The sequence below is a fragment of the Camelus ferus genome, chromosome 13 (genome assembly GCF_009834535.1).
Source record: "Camelus ferus isolate YT-003-E chromosome 13, BCGSAC_Cfer_1.0, whole genome shotgun sequence".
In the NCBI taxonomy this organism is placed as follows: Eukaryota; Metazoa; Chordata; class Mammalia; order Artiodactyla; family Camelidae; genus Camelus; species Camelus ferus.
The window spans coordinates 32303689-32325043 of NC_045708.1; the positions used below are offsets into that span (position 1 = coordinate 32303689).

General features: G+C 51.8%; 1 protein-coding gene and 1 non-coding gene across 7 annotated transcripts; both read right to left on the reverse strand.

Annotated features, from left to right (window-relative positions):
- Nucleotides 1–1889: 1889 nt before the first annotated feature.
- LOC116668366 lies at nt 1890–2010 on the reverse strand. The gene has a single exon (XR_004325536.1). It is a non-coding gene; the product is annotated as a U5 spliceosomal RNA (small nuclear RNA).
- Nucleotides 2011–4417: 2407 nt separating this feature from the next.
- PTCH2 (patched 2) lies at nt 4418–19983 on the reverse strand. Of its 6 annotated transcripts, none has more exons than XM_032494120.1 (22): nt 18379–19973; nt 17745–17886; nt 12576–12765; nt 12398–12467; nt 12112–12203; nt 11354–11549; nt 10629–10750; nt 10333–10480; nt 10124–10255; nt 9881–10036; nt 9703–9795; nt 9262–9387; nt 9048–9166; nt 8595–8943; nt 8133–8466; nt 7874–8016; nt 7607–7787; nt 7207–7487; nt 6979–7116; nt 5796–5938; nt 5609–5708; nt 4418–5208 (listed from the first exon to the last, which is right to left on the reverse strand). In XM_032494120.1, the coding sequence occupies exons 1-22, from the start codon at nt 18448–18450 to the stop codon at nt 4945–4947; spliced, it is 3591 nt and encodes a 1196-aa protein (XP_032350011.1). In that variant the 5' UTR covers nt 18451–19973; the 3' UTR covers nt 4418–4944. The 6 variants fall into 6 exon arrangements, with proteins under 6 accessions (XP_032350011.1, XP_014409464.2, XP_032350009.1 ...); XM_014553978.2 differs by having other exon boundaries at nt 12576–12762; nt 17745–17937; XM_032494118.1 differs by having other exon boundaries at nt 17745–17937; nt 18379–19972.
- Between the last annotated feature and the right edge of the window lie 1372 nt (nt 19984–21355).

Sequence of the window (21355 nt, forward strand, 5' to 3'; positions counted from 1 at the left end):
TATACAAAAATATGTTACACATGGATTAAAGATAGTTATTTGGCATTCTCTCTCAAGACTGAAAATGTGACTTACCCTCAGTACCACGTTATGACAGCTTTGTTTGGATAATGAAAATTGAAAACAAACTAGATGTCCTAGAGGACTGGTTTAACCTAGAGGATTGGTTAAATTAACTATGGTATATGCCTATGGTGATATTAAAAAAAAAATCTGTGATCTTTGGTGAAAAAAGCACAATGCAGACCAAATAGAGCATGATTTCTTTTGTTAAAAGAAAAAATAATGTTTCGAGGAGGACGTTTCCTTCCTCCTCTTAGAGTCACTGGCTGGGCCTGAAGATTAAATTGACAAAGACAGAGTAACAGAAGAAATGCATACATTTTACATTACACTGGAGACTTCAAAAGGAAATGAAGACTGGAAGAAACAGTTAAACCTGAGAATTTTTATTCCAGGTTAGAGTATGAGGTAAATGTGGTAACCTGGGAGGATTTAGCAAGGTTTGTTCCTTGGAATTCTTCTCAGAGTCTCTTTGTCCTTGGAGATACGATGCTCCTTCCCTCCTGGTATATGAAGGGCACCTCTCACTTGAGTATTTTATGACCTGTTTCATGGAAGAAGGGAGGGGATTGGGGGAAGGTCAGAATGACTTTCCTGTTTTCTTAAATTCCTTCAGTTTAAAATATTCAGTTTGTCAAGATGCCATACTTTGGGGTAGAAGTCCTGAACCCCACCAATAGCACAGTGATTAAGAGTATGTCTCTTCTGGAGCCAGTCTGCCTGGGTTTGAATCTCAGCTCCACCACTTTCTGGCTTTGTGACTTGAGTAGGGCTATTTAACTTTCTATGTCTGAGTTTCCTTATTTATAAAATGGAGATAATAATAGAATGTATATTGTAGAGTTCTTAGGGAGATTAAGTTAATTTTGTAAAGTGCTTAGAAATGTAGTGGGACAGATTAAATACTGCATGTAGGAAACACAGGGAGTGGTTTGTGCGCTGAAAAAAAGTAAAGCATGTTAAACAGATAAGAGTGGTGGCAGTGGGACTGTTTCACAGAGTGGTGAGTGTAGACCTCTGACAACAGTGGACTAGACACCTGAAGGAGGAGGGGCATGAGCCATGTCCTGGGGAAAGGCAACTGGAGGCGTTTGTGTAGGAAAGTGGTGTGTATGATATGATTTACATTTTTAAAAATTATTTGGCCTTTGTGTGGAGGATTGAGACAAAGGGGGAGGATGGTCTATGGAGACCAGTTAGGGAGGGGCTATTGCAAGAATCCAGGGAGAGCTCTTGGACCAACATAGGAGCAGTGGAGAAGGTAAAATGTGAATGGATGAAGCATATGCTTTGAATACGGGAGTCAGTGGGACCTCCTGATAGCTGTGAATTTGGAGGTCACCACTGAACTAGATGAGCTCTCCCACGGAAAGGATGCAGATTTAAGACCCAGGGACAAGACGGTTCAGTAGCTACCCCTGTCCTTTTCATTATGCTCTTTCTGCAGGGCACTTCTCCCTGAGATTGTGCATTTTTTAGGGCTCCACCAAGTTAAGCTCCTTGAGGGAAGGAACCTTGTATTTCCAGCATGGAAAACCGGTGTTAAGCAGGGACGATCAGAGAGAAGTCACACCTGACTACCTCAGCAAGCCTCAGCAAGCCTTTCGCTTTTTGCTCGTTTCTCTCCATGTCCTGCAAAAAAGAACATAAAGAAAGAGGGGAAAACCCACGTTTAGCAACGTGGGCGTGATAGTCAGGAGAACGGACTTACTTAAACCCCAAACTGACCACTCTTTCTGTCCCCAGAATTCCTAAGACTACTAGGTAACTGCAAAAAAATATAAAAGTAACGGGAAAAGCACTTTCTACACTTTAACTTCAAAAATAGCCCCGAAGAGAATAACCGAGGCTTCAAAAAATTGGTTAAAGTCTCATAATTGTTTCTCTCCACGGAAATCTTTAGTAAAAGGCGAAAGATTTGTACGTTCTGAAGAGAAACCAGAGTATCCGCTTGCTTTCGCTTGGACCCTCCCAGAGTGATGTAACGCTTAGCACAGTTATGGTTGCTCAGCTCCTGCGCGGTTTGCACTCCCTGCTGGAATTTACACAGCCCATATATTTCTGACAGGTACTCTGCCCTCCATCAGTGGATAGACCCCCGTGGGGCTAGAACTCAAGCACTGTGAAACTGTCTTCCGTGGTGCACCATGGGTATGTAAATCACAGACGACTCTGGGCCAGTAGGTGACACCAGCGACGCGGCTCGGGTGGGCGGGGCGGTGGCGCCGTGAGGACCCCCTGGACGGCAATTCTCTCCTCTCTGCGCGTCCGCCAGGAAACGGCCCCCGGTTTGCCCGGAGAGGTAAGGGAGCTTCCCGCTGATGCCGAGTGCCGAGTCCCTTACCCGTGGTTAAGTGTTGGTCCCAGTCGCTGGGGTTCTGTCCTATCATTTCATACCCACAGGGACGCCTCCCCCTCGCCCCCCATTCTAGGGACTAGAAGCGGAAACGGTCGGGCACAGACACTCAGGGACCTTGGGACTATGTAGGAGGCACATCACCACTCCTCCTGGAGGAGATGTCATCCAGTTTATCTGGAAGGATGGTTCGGTCAAGGGGAGGCGGAAACGTGTTCTGAGCAGATGGAATGTCCTATGTGAAACTATGGGAGGGGAACACCCAAAGTAATTTACCCTGTTTGGAGTGGAGTGTGGTGTGTCTGAATGAGGGTGTGAGTCCGGCAAGGTCGCTGTCCCCCAGAGAACTGGGGTGATGGTGGAGCTAGATTGAGTTAGGCCTGGAAAGGGCTTGGCTTTTATTTTGTCAGTGATGGGGAGTGGTGAAAGGATGTTGAAGTCAGAGGGCTGAGTAGTGTGTGGTGCCACACAGGGTGGGCTGCCCTGCAAATACTGGGGCTTGTCCCCAAGACTGGATGTGGTCAGTGCCCCGGGATTGACCATTCCTGCGGTGGACCAGCTCCAACTGGCTGGAATTCTTCAGTTGCTGCCACACCACAACACCGTTCAGTGTTTTAGGGTTATTTCTTAAGCATGCAATATCAGCAGACTTTCAGCATAGCTAACAACTTATAAAGTACACAAAGAGAGACCACCTATGAGATGCCAAGTCATTTATTACATATTTCATTTAAAATTCTGAAAGGAAAAACTCACACCTTACAAGACAGGCTCTAATCTTCTCAATTCACAGCTGAAATCATTGAGGTTCAGTGAGGTTGGCTGACTTTTCCAGGTCACTCCACTGGTAAGTGGCACCGTGGGCACTTTTGCACTATTCCAGGTCAGTGAGCTCTCCTGCTCTACCCCAAAGCCCCTCCATAGTGACCCAAACACTCCTGGACCCAAATCCAGCATGCATCCCTTAGGCATTCTGGCTGCACCCCCTACTCAAGGTTCCAAGCCAACTACCTGCTTATCTTAAGTCTTCTTAAGCAATATAGTGTTGCTTCCGCTGCATTAGACTTTTTTCCCCGGTTTTGGTCAGAACATGATTTTCTGGCTTTTGTCCTGGTGGGGTGGGGTGGTTTGTAAGAAGGCAATGTTCTGGGGGTGGGATCATTCCTGGTGAGTGGGTGACTGGAACCCAGGGTATGTATGAACCCTGGGATAACTTGGGAAGGGCAATAAAAGACCTCCCCCTCCCCATCTGTCAGGTGAGACTCTATACCCAGGGGTGTGGCCAGAATCTTCCAGGCCTCTGTACAGTGGGGCTGTCCAACTTTCGCAGAATAAGCAGCTTAAATACAGCACCTCACTGGTTGCTAGCGCAACCTCAGTTTCTGGATATTGCCCCCACTGATCCCGTAGCCGTCTGGTCAGAGATGCCTCTGGGGCATCAAGCTGACTGCTGACTTGCAGAAGCCTCTGTCTTGGAGGTTGGTCTGGGCACAAAACTAAAACATCTCTCCAGACCCTGCTGTTCCCATCTCTGTTCAACTGTTCACTTTCTCTGCTTCCACTTCACCTCCCACCTATTCCATGGCTGTGTCCCTCTGCCCATCGCCCCCGCATGCCACTGAAACAGGAAGGTGGGAGATGAGTCTGGAGAGGTGCACAGGGCTGGATCATGATGGTTCTGAAAGCCACACAGTGGGGTTTGACACCAAAAAAGTTTGTATCATTTTGTGTACTAAACACTTCACCCAGACTCTGTTATCAAGTACATGACCAACATGTTTGCTGAACATCTTCTTCACTTGCCAGATGAATAAACAGACCAAGGACTAGAGGCCCTCAGGCCCTGACACCTCTACTGGCAAACTTACAACTCTGTCCCAAAGAAAAGCACCAAAGTGGGTGGGAATAGCTCAGTGGTAGAGCTCCTGCTTAGTACGCACAAGGTCCTGGCTTCAATTCCCAGTCCCTCCATTAAAAAAAAAAAAAGTGCCAAAGTAATTTGAAATGAATTCATATAGAATATATTTTACTCTTTAAAAATAAAACTTTCAGCATAGCTAACATCTATACAAACTACAAAAATAAACATCTTCATATAAATAATTTATGTGGTGGGAGGTGAGCAGGTATAGAGAACCTACCCAGGAGTCACCAAGCAGTGAGGGACCAGGACCTGCAAAGGGTGCTGCAGGATCCCTCAGGCTTGGTCTGCTGGGGGCAGCAGTCTGGGCTGGGGTGGGGGGAGTACAAGGCTGCACTGCAGCCTGAAGTGCTGGCTTTTACCCCACCCAGACACAGGCACAGAGGACCCAGGGGTGCAAGGCTGCTCACAGCCTAGAGGGTGGTGGTTCTGCATGGATATCAGGGAGGGCTGTGATGGCCGGTGGTGGGGGGAGGGGATGCAGGCAGGCAGCAGCATCAGTAGGGCTCTCCAGGAGTCCACCCTGCATTCAATAACCCACCCATGGTTTCCCAGTGACTTCATTTGGCCCAAACAGGGTCTCCATGCTTCAGCTGCTGTTTCATCAGGTGGCTGGACATTGTCCCCTAGAACTGAGGTTGCTGGAGCCATTGCCAGCTGGTGTGGCAGCAGGGGACCAAGTAGGCTCATCAGAGGCTGGGTGGATGTAGGCACCAGGCAGTGGGGGTGGGTGGAAGGCCACGGTCATAGAGGTAGTCACTCTGGCAAAGCTTCGGGGCCGGGTGGGGGATACCGACCATCTGAGCCCCCCTCCCTGTGGAGCTGGGGGGCTCAGGACCTCTGGGCTCTCCTTGTACATCTGTACCACCTGGGGGGAGACACAAGCCCCAGTGAGCTCTGCCCCCTTCAGCACCTCCCTGGTGCAGCACCATGACTGGTGGGAAGCTGGGGTCCTTGTTGGTCTCTAGCAGGACATGAGAGCTGACGTGGGACAGGATGTCAAGCCCTGAGACAAACCCTGCACCTTGTTCTGGACCCTAAAAGGCTAAGGTGGGTCCCATGAAGAAGTCGGGAGGGCTGAGGGGCAGGGAAGTTAACGTCTGGGCAAAGGGGAAGGTTGCCACCTTCAGTTGGTGGCACCTCATCGAGAGGGGTCCTTGTAAGTTAAGCCCTGTCTGTTGACCACTGAGGGCATTTTGTCCTGGCTCTGTCCTTCCCTTGCCTGTCCCACCCAGTCCCCTGGGCTGGGAGCAGGAGGGTGTGGTCACCTCTGGTGGGGGGCCCAGGATGGACAGCAGCACAGGCAGCAGCACGAGCCCGTGGAGGAGGCCCAGGAGTGTCAGTACTGTCAGTACCACGAAGAAGTACCTGGGGGTACGTGGGGGTGGTCAGCCCTGGCAGGTCCTGTGGACAGCGCAGGCCAGCCCCACTTCCTTGCCCCAAGCCTCCTCCTACCTTACAATGAAGTCAAAGTTGGAACCAGCAAGCATGAGCAGACCCAGCAATGTGGAGACGGCCCCATCAGTCACTGGGGCAAATGTGTGCTCTAAGGCCCGGGCAGCCCGCAGGTTCCGGCTACCCTGGGCGGTCAGGAAGCCCTGGGGGAACAAAGTGGTCCTGGAGCTACTCTCTGCCAACCATGGCCAGCTCATCTGTGTCCCCAGGGCTCACCCATGCTTCGGCCCACAGAAGGCCAGGTGAACTGAGTTCCTGGAAACCATCCAGGACGCAAGCACAAGTCCATATAGGTAACACTGCATAGATGTGTCTGGTGAGACACAGAGAAATGTCTCGAATAGGCTGGCAAATTACAGACTGTTGCATGTGTTTTGTACATGTTTTGTCATAACACAGCCACACTCATTCATGCAGATATTATCTACAATTATGCTACAATGGCAGGGCTGCCACAGAGACGATGTGGCCTGCCAATCCTGAAATACTTGCCATCTGGTCCTTTATAGAAAAAATTTGTCAACCCCTGGTCTGGAAGGATGGACACCAAAGTTCTAGTTTATGTCTCAGGGGTGGCATTTCAGAGGATTTCTAATTCTTTCTTGGTACTTTTCTGTATGTTGACTTTTTTTGGTCTCCCAAGCAGTATATACTGTTCTTATAATCAGAAAAATAATAAGGCTTTTATGGGGGAAAAAAGAAGGGAGCTGTTTGTGGGGTCTGATCAATGGCCTCCACCCAACCCTCCTCTTCTCCTCTGCCAGAGAACACCAAGCTGTGGGAGAGGCCTGCCTGCCTGTGTTTGGCTGTCTCTGTCTTGGTAGAATCTCTCCTTTATCCACCACACAGCATCCAGCTGCCACCCCATTTCTTTGATCCCCTTCACAGTAAATCCGTCCAAAAAACATTGTTGGTTCCCATTTTCTCACCTTCCATTTTGTCCTCACCTTATTCTGGTCATGGGTTTGTCCCTCCTCTCTACTGAATTGGCTGCTTATTTGTTTGTTTACTTGTTTACTGTTGATCTCTATACTCTAGGATAAAATCCTTGAGGGTAAGGCCTGTTTGTATTGCTATTATCTCCCCAGTTCTTAAACAGTACCCAGCACATAGTAGGTGCTTGATCAATATTTGTTGAAGACTGAATCAGCTGGCCCACCCCTCCCCCAGTGCCTGTGCTCACCAGAGCCACGTGGACAGTGAACTCGACACCAATTCCCACAGAGGCCACAAGGATCACCACGGGGATGGCGCTCAGCTTGATGCCCAGGAAGCCCATGATGCCAAAGAGCTCCACAGTCATCACTGCCAGGACCAGCACCTGGGGAGGGCAGGGATCACCCAGGGCTCCTGGGAACCGCAAGGTGTGAGAGTGATGGATCTCTCCAGCCCCACCCCTGCAAGGACTCACTATAAGGACTGCTGTCCAGGGGTTGAGCAGCAGTAGGGCACAGACGAGGAAAGTGCACACCAACAGGATGCAGACCGCCAGCAGGAAGCAGCGCCGCAGGCCCAGATACTGCTCCCAGAAGAGGAAGGGGGAGCCGCTGGGGTAGGCACGTACCCCAGCCCGGCCTGCCTCGGCACACGCTGCCCGGGCCCCCTCGATGGCCTCCATAAAGTCTGCAGTCTTCTGGAGGCCGTGCAGTAGAAAGGGGAACTGGGCAAACTCCAGGGGCTGGGCCGCCGGGACTGTGGAGGGGAGGAGGGGGGGGAGGGTGGCCAGTGAGCACAGCAAGGAGTGGGCAGGGCCTTAGGGTGGGGCCTGTGCCGGCCCAGGCCTAGGCTTTTTGGGCTCCCCCGGGACTCACTGCGAAGGTTCTCCCCGGTGGTGTCGTACTTGTCATGCAGCCACTCAGGAGGTGGTGGGTAGAAGTTGGCCTGTGAGGCTGCCAGACCCAGGGGGTCACTGCTCACCCACACAGTCAGCCCTATGTAGAAGAGCTCAGGTGGAATCAGCCCCTCCTTGTCCACCAGCTTCCTCGTGGTCAGCTGCAGAGGCAGAGAGGGCTGAAGGCCTGGGCCTGTGAGGCCTGGAGCCGCTCTGTGCTCCCTGACCCTTCCAGTCCTCTCCCAACCTGGCTGAAATCCAGAGGCTCCTGGGCATCCCCGGTCTGGATGAGCAGCTTATAGGCCAGGGCCCCATCCTCAGAGCCATTGCGGTATGAGTGGCGGGTGATGCGTCCAGAAGCCCAGTCCTGGTCAAATGCCGCCTGGATTCCTGGGAGAGAACATGGTTGGGTAGGGTACAGTTGGCCTGGGTAGGGTATGGTTGGCCTGGGGCTCTGGGGGCTTCTGCCAGCAGCAGCCCTCCCTGCCAGTCTCCTTGCTTCTCACCCTGTAGCCAATTGCGGTAATAGTGCAGCCAGGTGCGGGGCGCCTGGGTGGCTGGTGGGGGCAGCACGGCCTTGAGGGAACTGAAGCGCTGGTGCAGATCAAAGAGGGCACGTTGGGAGTGGGCGTAGTCAAAGCCACCCTGTGTCACCAGGGCCACCTCGTACAGAGAGAAGTACCTGAGCTGGGCGCTCAGGAAGGCATGCTCCTTGGTGCCCCGAGGCACAACATCTGTCAGGGCCAGCCCATCTTGCACCAAGGTCGCTCCATAGAGGCTCAAGCCCAGAAGAGCCCCAAAAAGTACCAGTACCATGGCCTGTGGGAAACAACAATTAAGCTGGAGGCCCAGGGATACCTCCAGGCCCTCAGGTGGTGGGCTAGGCCCTCTGCCCTTCTTCGGGCCCAGAGACACCTAAGAAGCCTCTGCCCTGACCCACCTTGACTTGCCCGGGCCTGGAGCCTTACCTTGGTGTGGGACTGGAGCAGAAATGGTGCAAACTGAGAGCGGGCAAAATGGGCAAGATTCCAGCGGGCACAGGGCAGGGACCTGCCGACTGCCTTCTGCCTTGTACCCTCCTCCTGGCCTAGAAGGTCCCGTGTAGACCCTCCTGGGCTGAAGAGCTCAGAGCCCAGTGGGTCAGAAGGTGGGGACACCAAGTGGGCTTGGGGAGGCAGGATGGTGACCACATGCTGGCTGCTGGCTTCACAGTGGGCAAAGGCTTGAACTGTGGCAGTCAGGTGGGCAATGCCCACTGGAACTGTCCTATCCCCCAGCTCCTGGGGCAGAATTTGAATCACACGAGCAGAACAGGGGCTGGAAAAGGCAGAGAGAGGGGTGACAGGTTGTGCCCGGAAATGCTGCTGACAGGACAGGATGGGATGGGGCCGAGGGAAGATGGCCTGGTGGGGTAGGGGTACCTAGAGAAGCAGCAGAGAACATCAAGGCGCTGGCAGTGGCGCCGGTGCAGGTCCAGGCTGAGGACCGCTGGGAAGACAAGCATCACGGCTGCAAAGTTGCAGCCAACCACTATGGCCGCCTGGGGGATGGACAGGAGGGGCACAAAGCCTGGATGAAGCTTGCCCCCCGGCTCCATGCCCACCCTGAGCCCAGACCCTATTTGTGAGGCCTCACTTGCAAGGAGAAGGCCCGCAGTGCAGGGATGGGAACCAGAGCGGCCATGAAGAAGGCGACCATGTTGTTGATGGATGTGAGTGCGACGCTGGTGCCTGTGCGCTGCAGACACTCTCCTGTGCGCTCCTGCCAGGACAAGGTAGGGTGAAGGGGAGGCTTGGGAACTCGGGACAGCAAAGGAGGGACAGGAACCACACAGCAGGTAACGTTTGCTGAGTACCCGTACGTGTCATGCACTGTTCTAAGCACTGGACTTGAGGCACCTCGCTGAGCCTCACAACAACCCTTATGACACAAGCACTACTATTACCCCTGTTCACAGATGAGGAAACTGAGGCACAGAGAGGTTAATTACCAGCCCAAGATCACTCAAACCAAGAGGCTCTTAACCCCTACGCAGAACTGCCTCAGATGAGCCCAGGTTGGAGGATGAGGCCTCACCTGGAGAGGGGTGCCAGGTGGAGCCTCTGTGAAGGCATGTGCCATCAGGAATATGTCATCCACACCAATGCCCAGTGCCAAGAAGGGCAGCACCTGGAGGGGCACAGGTGTGGGCAGCTGGAGGAGCTGAGCAGCCTGGGTGGCTGGCACCCAAGTCTGCCCTGCAGTGCTGGTGTACCTGGGTAGTGGCGGCATTGAAGGCTATGCCAAGCAGGGCGCAGAGCCCGAGGCCCGAGGCCACTGCCAGGGCCACCAGCAGCACCCCGGCAAGGCCCACAGCACCCTGGGACTGGGCACAGTCCCATCGCAGCATCGTCACACAGGCGTAGGCTAGCTGTGGGAGAAAAGGGCAGTCTCGGGTAGGGGCTCCCAGGGTGGGCTCCAGTGGAGGTGGGGGCAAGGCACATGGAGGAGGACCCACCATGAGCAGGTAGCCTCCCACCACTCGAGCAGTGCTGACTTCAGAGAAAGCATGCAGGATGTCATCCAGGGTGGTGGAGGAGAAGGCATGGATCTGCTGGGAAGCATTCTCAGGCAGGGCCTCCTGGGCCAGCTGGAGAGACAGGGTAGTGTGAGCGGCAGGAGGAGGGAGTGGCCGCAGGGCACCACCCTCACCATCTCCACACTGACCTGCACGAAGCGCCGCTGCCAGGCCTGCAGCACCGTGCCGGCCTGCTCCTCGCTCCAGCCGATGTCGTGTGTCTGGTAGTCGCCCCGGAAGTGCTCATACAGCTGACGGGGACTCATCAGCAGGAAGGTGCTCTGCAGGGCCTCTGCCCTGGCGGGGGTACAGGAGAGCTGGGGGTCAGAGCTGGCCTGAACACCCAGGAGGGGGTGTGCAAGGGACTTTTGCTAGAGCTGCGTGGACACACGGTGTGTATCCCCACATGTGGGGTGCCCTTGCCAACCCCTAGGGGAGGCCCTACCTCAGCAGCTGTCCTTGGGAGTCTCTGGCCATGCCTCCCAGCAGCAGCTCCTCCTGCCAGTGCATGAACTTGTGGGAGAAGCCGTGACAGCCCCCTCTCAACTCCTGAGCCACATTGGGAGCCTGGAGGGGGAAAGGGGAGGGGTTTATTACTTAAGGTCCTGGTTGTGGATAACTGGGTGTCTCTGGGCTGGTACCTCCAGGAACCATGCTTGCCACAGAGCTCTGTAGGCCTGAAGTGTAGATAACTATTCTCCTGAACCTCTTACCTATTCTGTAAGGGAACAGCTGGTGTCCTGCAGAGAGGAGGCCACAAGAGGGAGCAGAGGCCTAGCAACAGGCCGCTGGGAGGAGCTGGCATAACTTTGGTGGTTTTGGAAAAAGGGCCACACTCACGGGGCCACACAGAGACTCAGCAAACTAGGTAAGATACTATGCTTAGCTAATTTGTCCTGTTTCCCTGTGCATGTATATCTGATGAAGTCCAGCCTTTCTGGGCTTAGAAAAGGACAAACAGATCCACATACCACTTAAGGGTCACTTAGGAGAACTGAATGTGAATGGAACACTGTGGGTGTCCAGCACAGTGGGGGCAGAGTAATAATGTCAAGGAAATGGGGGGCAGAGCACAGAGCACAGTCTACTCTCTCCTAGAACAGGGGAACATAGCAGGAGGGGAAAGGGAAGGAAAATAGCCTTTCTCTGGCAGATCTGGCTGGAACCCACCTGCCTGCTGTGATGGTTAGGAGCACTAGGCGGGCAATGGAGGTCGTCTGGGTGCAGACAGGGCCGCCCCACGTAGGCCTGGCCCACCTGTGCCTTGTCTAGCAGCTCCCGGAAGCCCTCAAGGGAGGCAAAGGGGCCCAGCTCCTCCAGCAGCTGCTCTGGATCCAGGTTGGTCCATTGGATGTCGGGGCGGCCCCTGCAGGGAGAGCCCATGGTTAATGAGGATCAGGGATCAATTCTCACTTTCTAAACTAATGCAGTGGGACCGAGGTGGTACCCCACCCTTCTCCTAGCTCCTCATCTGTCCCTCTGTATGGACAGTGTGCAAGGCTCAGCCCATCAGGCTGCTGCAGTGAGCTGTGGACAGATACAAGGGACTGAGATGGGGACAAGAGGACAGACGGTACATAACAGAAGGAAAAGGCCCCGAAAAGCCTCACTGCATCCCTTTTCAAGCCATCTACCCTCGGTTCTGATACATACCCATACAGGTACCTGCCCGTAACAGGTTTTCTTCTGGCCTGGGCAACAGCTGAGCTGACACCTAGCTAACTTTCCCTGGCAAAGTCTCTTTCTGGGGATCTCCTTTGTTCAGATCTTACAGATCTTTGTGTTTTATTTTGTCTATATAAGACAGGTCTGCCTTTCCTTCTGAGGTGAGGATTTGATCATCATCTTTACTCCCACCCCTCTTTTCTGCTGGGGAAGTCCCAGCAGGGGATGAAGCAGGGCCCGGGAGCAGCTGTGGTGGCACTCACGGCAAGTAGGCAGAGCCCCCTTGGAGTTTGGCTCCCTCCCAGAAGCAGTCGAGGGGGGTGAGGATCACGCACGGAAACAGCTTCTCAATCATCTGCCAGGGACACCCCAGGCCACATCAGTCCTGTCCCTGGGCTCTTTTCTCCATGGCCTTTGTAAGATGCCCTCTGCAACATCCCCACCCCCCAACTTTTAGCAACCCCCCACCCCGGGTCTCTCCGAGCCCTCCCCTACTGCAGAAAAGGTCCCACCTCTACCCAGTCTCAGGGGACAGCTCGGGATACTCACCCGCTCAATCATTCCATTTTCAATTAGGGGAACTCCTGACTTGTAGCAGATTTTGTTCAGATCCCAGGACCTGCAATGGCCAGGGGCACAGGAGATCAGTAGAAGAGGGGGATTCCTGCTCCAGCCCTGCTGCAGCACATCTCACCCTCCAGCTGCTCAGGGGCTCAGCCAGACTCACTTTCCATAGAGTGATACTTGCACTTTACTGGCCGTGAGGGCTGCCTGGAGGTGGAGGCCAAGCGCCTCAGGTGTGAGGACATTCTCCCCCTCCCGGCGTGGAGTCTGTATCAACATCTGGGAGGTATATGCAGCCTCCTCTCCCAGCTTCTCCTTGGTGTACTGTAACTCCTGGCTCACCCGGCTGCCTGCTGCCAGAGCAGAGAGAGAAAGCTTGGGGGGAAGAGCCTCAGTGGATCAGAGCTCTGGGGGACGTGAGACCCTAACCCACAGAGGCCTCCCAGGACAAGTGGAAGAAGTGCTGCTGAGAGGAGCCCCTGCTTTCTCCCTGCTGGCCACGCGGACTCCCCACACTCCTGGACCTCTGCTCTGAATCTGGAGTGGAGGCCTCACCTGTGTGGCCCTATGCAATTCTTGTGCGACCTAAGGTTTAAGCATGAACTTGGTTGCCTGGGTTTGAAGCAAATAACTTAAAAATGAGAGATCAGCATGAGCTGGGCCAGACTGGGGTTATGGGAGTGTCCTGGTAAGGGAGCCCTCACCCAGTCCCTCTCTCCTCTGGTGAGGAGAACAAGGAAAGACAAAGGGGCCGACAGGGAGGCTGCCATTGGAGGGTCTCCTAAAAGAACAGATCCAGCGTGGGGGCTGGTTCCTAGTTCATGTTGTCCCAGGCAGCGGTTTATATCCATACACCGTTTTGCAGTCCACTCTGCTGAAGGGGTAGGGAGCGGGGTGCCTGGTGATGATGGCTCAGTGGTGGCACAGGTAAGGGGGAGGGTCAGATGGTCTTTCAGTGTGATGCTGTCAACATACTGCCTCCGCTCATGGAACTAGCTCATGTACCCTGGCAGAGGTGCCATCAAAGTGGATGGGGGGAAGAAGACCCCTTCCACCAGTCTCACTGTCCAGACAACGGGGAACCCCAGCGCCAGGCTTGCCTTCATCTCATTGATCAAGTCCTGCATTACATGATCAAGTCCTGCATTACACTGGCTACAGAGGCCAGCTCTGTAACTGGGGTCTGGGGAGGCAGGAATGCTGTGAGGGATTCTATGACCTGACTGTGGTTTGGAGGAGGTGAGGGCCAGGGCGAAACCATCCCAGAGGCTTTGTGGACTTGGTCTGTTCTTAGATCCAGTCCTGCTTCCACCTGTCTGGGGCCTCTTCCTGTAGGTCAGTGCCATCCCTGGGGCCCACATGTACTGCTTCTCTGAGACTCCAGTCCCACCTCAGATCATCATGCTCCCCAATCTCTTTTTCAAACCCACATAATCTCCTCACTCCTGAGAGCCCTGAACCCTTGGTAACCCCCTAAAACAGATTCACCCATATGCTCACATCCCCCAACCCAAGACACATTCCTGGCCCATCTATCATGAATACAGTCTCACGCAGCCATCCTGCCTCCTCCACTGTCAATTTTACCTACTTTTTTTCTTTCTTTCCTGACTCCCCACTCCTTCCGCAGGCCTGTACTGCCGTGTTTATTTCACCAGGCTTAGGCTAGAGCTGCCACAAGGAGGGACAGAGGGGAGGGCAGAGATCAATTACCCACAGTAAGTGAGTTTGCCGAGGGGAAGGAGGCATGGGAGAAAGAAGGAACCCACATAGAGCTAACACAAAAGCAAGAGAAACAAACACACAATTTAAAATATAACATCAAAGAGAATAAGGAATCCTCAGAGAAAATGAGGAAGAAGACAAAAGATAAGTCGCAGCTGACAGTGATGATGACAGGTATGAGGACAGGTGAACTGGGATGTATCGTGCAGGTAGAAAAGACGGCAGGGGTAGGGGAGAGCATGAAGGCTCTGTACAGACCTGGCTTTGAGTCTTGGCTCTGATGCTTAGTCTGTGCTTGGGGCAAATTACTTGGTCTCTCTGACCCTCAATTTCCTCATCTGTGAAATAGGGACAATGCCTACCTTGGTAGAATTAGAATCAAAACAAGCAAAGTACTTAGGAAGTTGTCCAGCACATAGTAGGTACAAATAGTTGCCAGGAAAGAAATGATGTGACAGAAAAATGAGAAAGAATTGGAGAAAAAAGAGACTGTGAGTAAGTGGGGAAGACGTAAGAGACATCACAATCATCATATTGGTTAAAAACTTTACAAAAGGGAGAATATACCTAGCTAGCCAGCATGGGAAAAGAGTCCACTTTATAGGTCATCTGCTAAATGCAAATTAAAAACAGCAATAAATTACCATCTTTCAAATTAGCAAAAATTAAGAAACTGATAGCACTCATTGCTGGCTTACAGGAGCGCACTGTAACCCACCTACAATAGATGGTTAATGTGGTAAAATATTTGGAGGAAAGCAATACTGCAATATGTTTCAGGACCCTCAGAAATATTCATAATCTTTAGTCCAGAAAGTTCACATGTAAGGACCTGTAAGCTACTGTAAGGGCTCAGGCTGTCTGTGTGAAATGGCAGCCATGGTACATTTTGAACAGAGAAGTGAGATAACCTGACTTTTTCATCACCTAATGATATATTCTGGAGGTGAGTTGTGAATGATGAATAGGAGTTGGCCAGGGGAAGAAATTGGGAAAAGGGGATGTCAAAGGCTCAGCACTGCTGGGCTGCTAAGAGTGAGGCAGAGACAGTGCTGGAGAAGCAGCCTAGAGTGTGCTAAGGAGCTTGAATGTGGTTCTGGAGACTCCCCAGAACCTAGTAGAGTGGTGGAAGGGCTCTAAGCAGGGGACTGACTTGGCCAGATTTAGATACACCGCAGGAGGGCAGTGTGGAGGCAGATTTGAAGGTGAGGGAGAAAGATCAGTTACCTTATAGACCTTGATGTCCTCGGTGGTTCTCTGAAAGGCATTGTGATTTACGGCAGCTGGGCCCCTCCCCAGACTCAGGAGATGAAATTTAATTAGTCTAAGAAGTCAATCACAGTAATTCCACTGTCCTTGCCAAATGAAGGCTTTAGGTATAGGATGCTACACAGTTCTTGCCAAGTAACCAAATGGGAAGTTGGTGGGGGTGGAGGGGTGTCTGGTAAATTATTCTTCACTTTCAAAAAGGGATGCAAGACAGGGATGACTTCCCTTTTCTGCCACTGCAGCAGCCACCTTGGGAGAAGGTGATAAGCCTGAGGATAAAAGCTCAACATGCAGAATAAGGCAGAGGAGACAGAAGGAATCTAGGTCCTTGCTGATGTCCTTAGGTTTCTGAATTATCCATCCATGAACTTTTCTCTGTGTACTGCCAGACTTCCTGTTATGGGGGGATAATAAATCAATCTTCTTCCTTCTTTCCTCCCTCTTTCCCTTTCTCTCTCTTTCAAGTAGCTGAAAGTATTCTAAATGATACAATTGGGCCTCAACTAGAGCAGCAGACACAAGGGTGGAAAGGAGGAGTGTGTTGCGAGAGGTTGAGAAGGAAGAATTTGCTGGTTTAGTAACCAATCAGATGAGCAAGAACTGAGGCTGACTCCCAAGGTTTCAGCCTTGGGTTTCAGAGTGAATAGTGGTTTCACCAATTGATATGTGGCTGTCCCCCACCTTCTAGATAGAACAATTTATCTCTGAGTCCTTTATCTTTAAAATTGATCAGAAAGGAGAAGTCACATTCCAAATCTCACCATGGGAAAGCTGGAGAGGACCCTGGACTCTGGTCCAGAACTCTGATAGCTAATGCCTTGCTTCTTTCTTTGCTTTCTGTACTAGCAAAACAGGAAAGGAACAGAGAATACTCCCTCAGTCCTCATCTTGATCAGCTCCTCATTGCCTAGGGCATTGCTGGAAGAAGCCTCAACTACAAATGTACAGACAAAAGATCAGGTCAAGAGCAGTGGTTTTACAACACCCACAGCCCTGGCCAGCACAAGACAAGAGTGATATTCTGAAATAAAAAGAAAAGACCTAGGAATTGATTATTACCCTCGCACATCACCCTCCCACAAACAGCAACAAAAATTCAGTGGGATCTAGCCTGTCCTGTGCTGGAGTGTAGGAGAGAGTATGAGGAAACATGGAGGTTCAAGCAGTGTTTAGATGGAGAAGATCTGGGGAAAGGAGAAGGAGGAAGAGGGGGGAGACAGCCTCCATTGTGGCAGGAAATCCAAGAGTCATTTGGGACCACCCAGGCAACAGTGGTGTGGGTGGGGGTATGTGTATGTGAGTGTATGCACATGTGTGTCCTGGGGCTGGGGGCAGGCAGGCACAGAGAAACATCTGCTCTGGACCCCAGGGCTGGCCTACAGTGTGTATATATGTGAGAGTCTGCAGAAGGCTGGGGGTAGGGTGGGGATGGGGTGTGGGAGCCCAACAGGCAGGCAGGCAGGCAGGCAGGCTCCAAGAAACATCTGCTCTGGATCCCAGGACTTGCCAGCATTTGAAATTACTCAAGGGTGTGAGACTCTAACCTGGGCCTTGCCTTTGGGTGTGGGCCAGGGCTGGGGGAGGTTTGGAGAAGCCCACAAATGCAAATTTCCCAGGAAAGAAAAGAGGGGAGTTTGACTCTGTTAACGGTTGCCATATGAAACCAGGCCTCAGGAAAGGAGGGTTATGTCAAAACTATTAATAAGACATCACTTTAATCCAATGCTTCCATTAGGAAGTGAAGATTTGGTCCCATCTGACTCTGCTGTTGTCTCAAAATGCAGATTCTGTGCTGCTTTTCCAGTAAATGGTTGCAGGGGGCCTTGGTGTATGGGACCTCTCCTTGGAGACTTGCCAGATGATTTATTCGGTTTCCCTAGCCTTCCAGGTCTAACTTTTCTGATTCTCTTGGTCAGATGTGATCTCTTCGTGCCTTCTCTTATACAACATAATCATTTTCTGCTTTGTATTATATTGTATATTATATCTCAGTATATATTTTACTTCCCTTGCTAGTGAAAGATGAATCTTGTTTTAGTTGCCTTTTCAAACCCTGCAGTGCAGTCAAATACACATAAAGACTGGCAATAAATGCTAAATACATTCACCCACTGACAGATAACTGTTCCATATATCTATTCACAGGGCTCCACCAACTGCAGATGTCCATTTATGGGTGTGGGAGGGAGCAGTGCCCCTAGAAGCCCAAGCACTGGTGGGCAGGTGCCCCCTCCAGACCCAGAGCCAGGCCCACTAGAACTCAGTAGCCAGCTCTGCACCCTGTTCTTGTCTTGGGCTCACCATACTCGAGCAGCTATGGCCAGTGTCCACAACTCACCTTCCACCCAGAGCTGTTCTAGGTCTGTCTCAATGATGGCCACGCGGAGACCCAGTGCTAGGGCCCCAAAGGCCAGAAGTCCCAGGAAGAGCATTTTGCCACAGTGTCTCTGGATCCCGCAGCCCAGAGAGAAGAGCAGGCCCTGGAAGTAAGCACGAAGCCAGAGTGGAGCCTTCAGGCTCCCAGCTAGGATCTGGGGTGGAAAGAGAAGGGTCAGCCAGGTGTTATTGCAACAACACATGAAATAGTTCCCTTTTCTCCCTATTACACCCTCTGCCAAGCCCTAGCTTCTTGGTTTCTGGACGCAAGACAGGGAGGACCTACAAAGACCCAGGCCCAAACTTGGAAAAAGATTTAACTCCATTCCCTACTTCCCACCCAAAACACACCCGAGGAAGGCATAAACTCGTTTTCTGAGATTGGATACCTATATGCACACCTGTTCTCAGGTGGAATACAGGTGGACGCACAGACACACTCACTCTCACTGGCCAGATGCCGAGGAGACACAGACACATACACAGGGCAAGTAGTAACACATGGCACTAAGAGACATTACACCTTGCAAAGAGACAGACCTGGGGTCTCTAGACCTGGTGCCAATCTTCCTTCCTCTGGCTTCCCCTCCACTCACCTGGGGTGCTGCGGATCGAGCTGGGGATGTGTAGCCCGGGGGCAGCTCCCCGAGGGGTGGAGGCCGGGCCATGCTGGTGGGGATCGGGGTGCGTGGGCACCCCCAACCCGCGTTATCTGGGAGCCCCCATAGGCTTGCCCGGTCCGACGTAGCGCGGGGCCCCGCGTTGGGACTCAGCGGAGACGCTTAGGCGCGGATGCGAGTGGGCAGCGGCGGCTGTGAGTCGACCTGCAGGGCGGTGCGTGCCCGGGGAGCGCAGTCGGAGTCGGAGTGGATGCAGCTGCAGGAACAGCTACCAGCCCGCATCCGCGTTGCGGCTCGAGGTGGCGACCGCAGTGCCGAAGAGGCGTCTGTAGTCGCAGAAAAAGGGAGCGGGCCGGGACTACGCCCTCCCATTGGCTGAGCAGCCCGCAAATTACCCGGAGCCGCGCGGCCGGATCCGCTGCTAGGCAACGGCGCCGCGGGGGGCGTGGCAGGAGACCACCCAGGCAGGGCCACCCCTTGCCTCCCTTCCCCGCCCTCCCGCAGGGCCTTCGGGGAGAAGGTGGGAAGGAGATCCCAGAGAGGCGATACTTTCGCCAAATAAAAGTCAGGAGAGACCAATACTGAGAAAAGGTATCAGCTGACCGACCCAGTCAAAACCCAAAGACTTCTTTTCACAAATCTCTGCCTCCATTCTCTCTCTCCCCCTTCAGTCCACTCTCTCCACTGAGGCCAAGAGTCATCTCTCTAAAATGCAAATCCGACGGTAGCTCCAACACACAAAGATCACTCGGAGCACAGGGCCCTGCGTGATCTAGCCAAAGTCTTCTCCCCATAGTTCCTTCACACCCACTCAACATTCCTTCCAGCCCTGCAGAGCCACATGTAATTTCCTAAATCCAGCGTGTTATTCCATGCGTTTCTGCCTTTGTACATGTTGTGGCCCTTTTGTTTTGGCAGACCACCTTCAAAACTGAACATGAATCAATCACCCGCCTTTGAGGCCTTCCTTGGGTCACACCTGGCTCCTGACAGATAGTTGCTTCTTTGTGTTCCTGACAACATTCAATTTATATATTTATTATTTGCGTTTATGATACAATTAATGTACTTGAAAGTCAGCCTCCCTCACTAGGACAGTAAGTAGGTGCTCAATTGTTGAGTGAGTCATTTGAGAGTTACAGAAACCAGTCTTGGAATGGACAGGAAACGGAATAGTCTTTATTAAACTTTCATCAACGATTCCATCTGAGTGTGCTGTTTCTGCCAGGTTCCTGACTGACTAACCCTGAGTGGCAGATGAGGGTAAAAATCAAGCTACTATCAAAGTTTGGGGAAGAGAAAAAGCATCTCTGACGAATTCATTACTCTATAACACAAGTATTCTCTCTGGCCAATTTCTTGGTCAATTCTTCCAGACTTGTTTGTGATTACATCATAAACATTTCATGTTACTGCATAGTCTTTGTATCAATCATTTATAGAATGTCCTTAGGACAGATTCCCAGAAGTGGGGGTGTTGGGTCAAAAAGTATGAACCTTTTTATGGCTCTTGCTACATATCACCAAACTGCTTTTTGAAAACTTATGTCAGTCAACACCAACTCCAGCTCCTCAGTCCTGGGGAAAGGGGAACTTTAGGGCAAAGGGGTGAACATCTACTCTCAGTGGTCCATTCATCCAGCAAAATGCCTGTGGAGGAACATGTATGATGCTGTTGGCCAAGTAGTGACTATACATTAAAAGCAGCATATGTGCATAGCACTTTGTTCTTTCCTGTCATAGAAGAGAGGGTCCTGTTGTGGATATAGGAAGTGGAATTCAGCAATTCTCTGGAAATAGAAATAGCTTATAAACTAGGCTGTATGGGCCCCTGGATTGCTCTTGCAGCTACTTCAAAAGATGAGTATGGCTGGGTGTCATCAGGACTGGAAGTACAGAGGCTTTGTTATAAGTAGCCCTTGAGACCTCCTTCTTTCTTGCTAGATTTAAAAGACGTAAGGTCCATGAAGAAATGTTCTAATCACCTGGGCTTTGGGACTCTGTTTCCACAGCAGACCCACCATTGCTAACAACCGTGGTAAGGTCCAGCATTTTTATGGATGCTTTCAAGGCAGAGCCTGTCTGCTAAGAAAATTTCTTGCCTTGTAAAGTCCAAAGACCAGGGTGGGAGAAACTGGTCTGCAGTTCCAACCATTCCAGCCCAGGGCCCGTGCCCTCTGCTGCTCTGAACTCCAAAGTGTCCTTTCTTCTTTCCCAGCAAAGTGAGTTTCTGAGTGCACCTGAGCTCAACTGGGGTGAGTTAAGGCCACAGACCATAGGGAACAGGAAGGGAAGCAGAAGCTCGTTTTTCTCTCTACAAGCAGCCTGCTTCACCGTGGAATAGTCTGGTTAACAGGTCACTTCTGCCGGACCTGGGAATGTGTTTTGGGTCCAAACCAGAAAGTTCTCCAAAGGAATTCTAAAAGAAAAAAATCAGTCACTCATTATCACCAAGGAGTAAATCTACTGATTAATGAGACAAATATTTCTCAAGGTCTTTTATGGATCCACTCCTTTGCTAAGCTTTAGGGTTGTAGGGTACCTGCTTTTTAGAAGTTCATAGCCTAAGAGGGAACGCAGAGACCAGAGGGGAAACCACTGTGACGTGGGATACTCAGAGAGGTTTCCAGAAGTGAGAGGAACTGGATGGAAGAGGTGGGAGGGTGACAGAATCTAAAAGAAGACAAGGTTCAAGGTCTTTCACTTACTTGCTATGAGATCTTGGACAAGTCACATAATTTCTGACACTGACCTAAGAATTAAATGAGATAATATATATGACTGAGGAACAGTGCCAGGAAAAGTGAAGCAACACACACACACACACACACACACACACACACACACACACACACACACACACACACACAGAGTTGGGGAAAGTGACCAGCCTGGCTTCAGGGTAGGGTCCATCTGGGAGGAGCCAGGGCAGGCCTTCTTTCCCCAGCATTCC

Excerpts from the sequence above, each read along its gene's own strand:
- PTCH2 (XM_032494118.1), bottom strand. The coding sequence starts at position 18,450 with ATGGCCCGGCCTCCACCCCTCGGGGAGCTGCCCCCGGGCTACACATCC. Across the intron at positions 9,388-9,702 it reads CACCTGGCACCCCTCTCCAG|GAGCGCACAGGAGAGTGTCT; the intron begins GTGAGGCCTCAT and ends TTGTCCTGGCAG. Across the intron at positions 7,488-7,606 it reads CACCGGGGAGAACCTTCGCA|TCCCGGCGGCCCAGCCCCTG; the intron begins GTGAGTCCCGGG and ends TCCCCTCCACAG.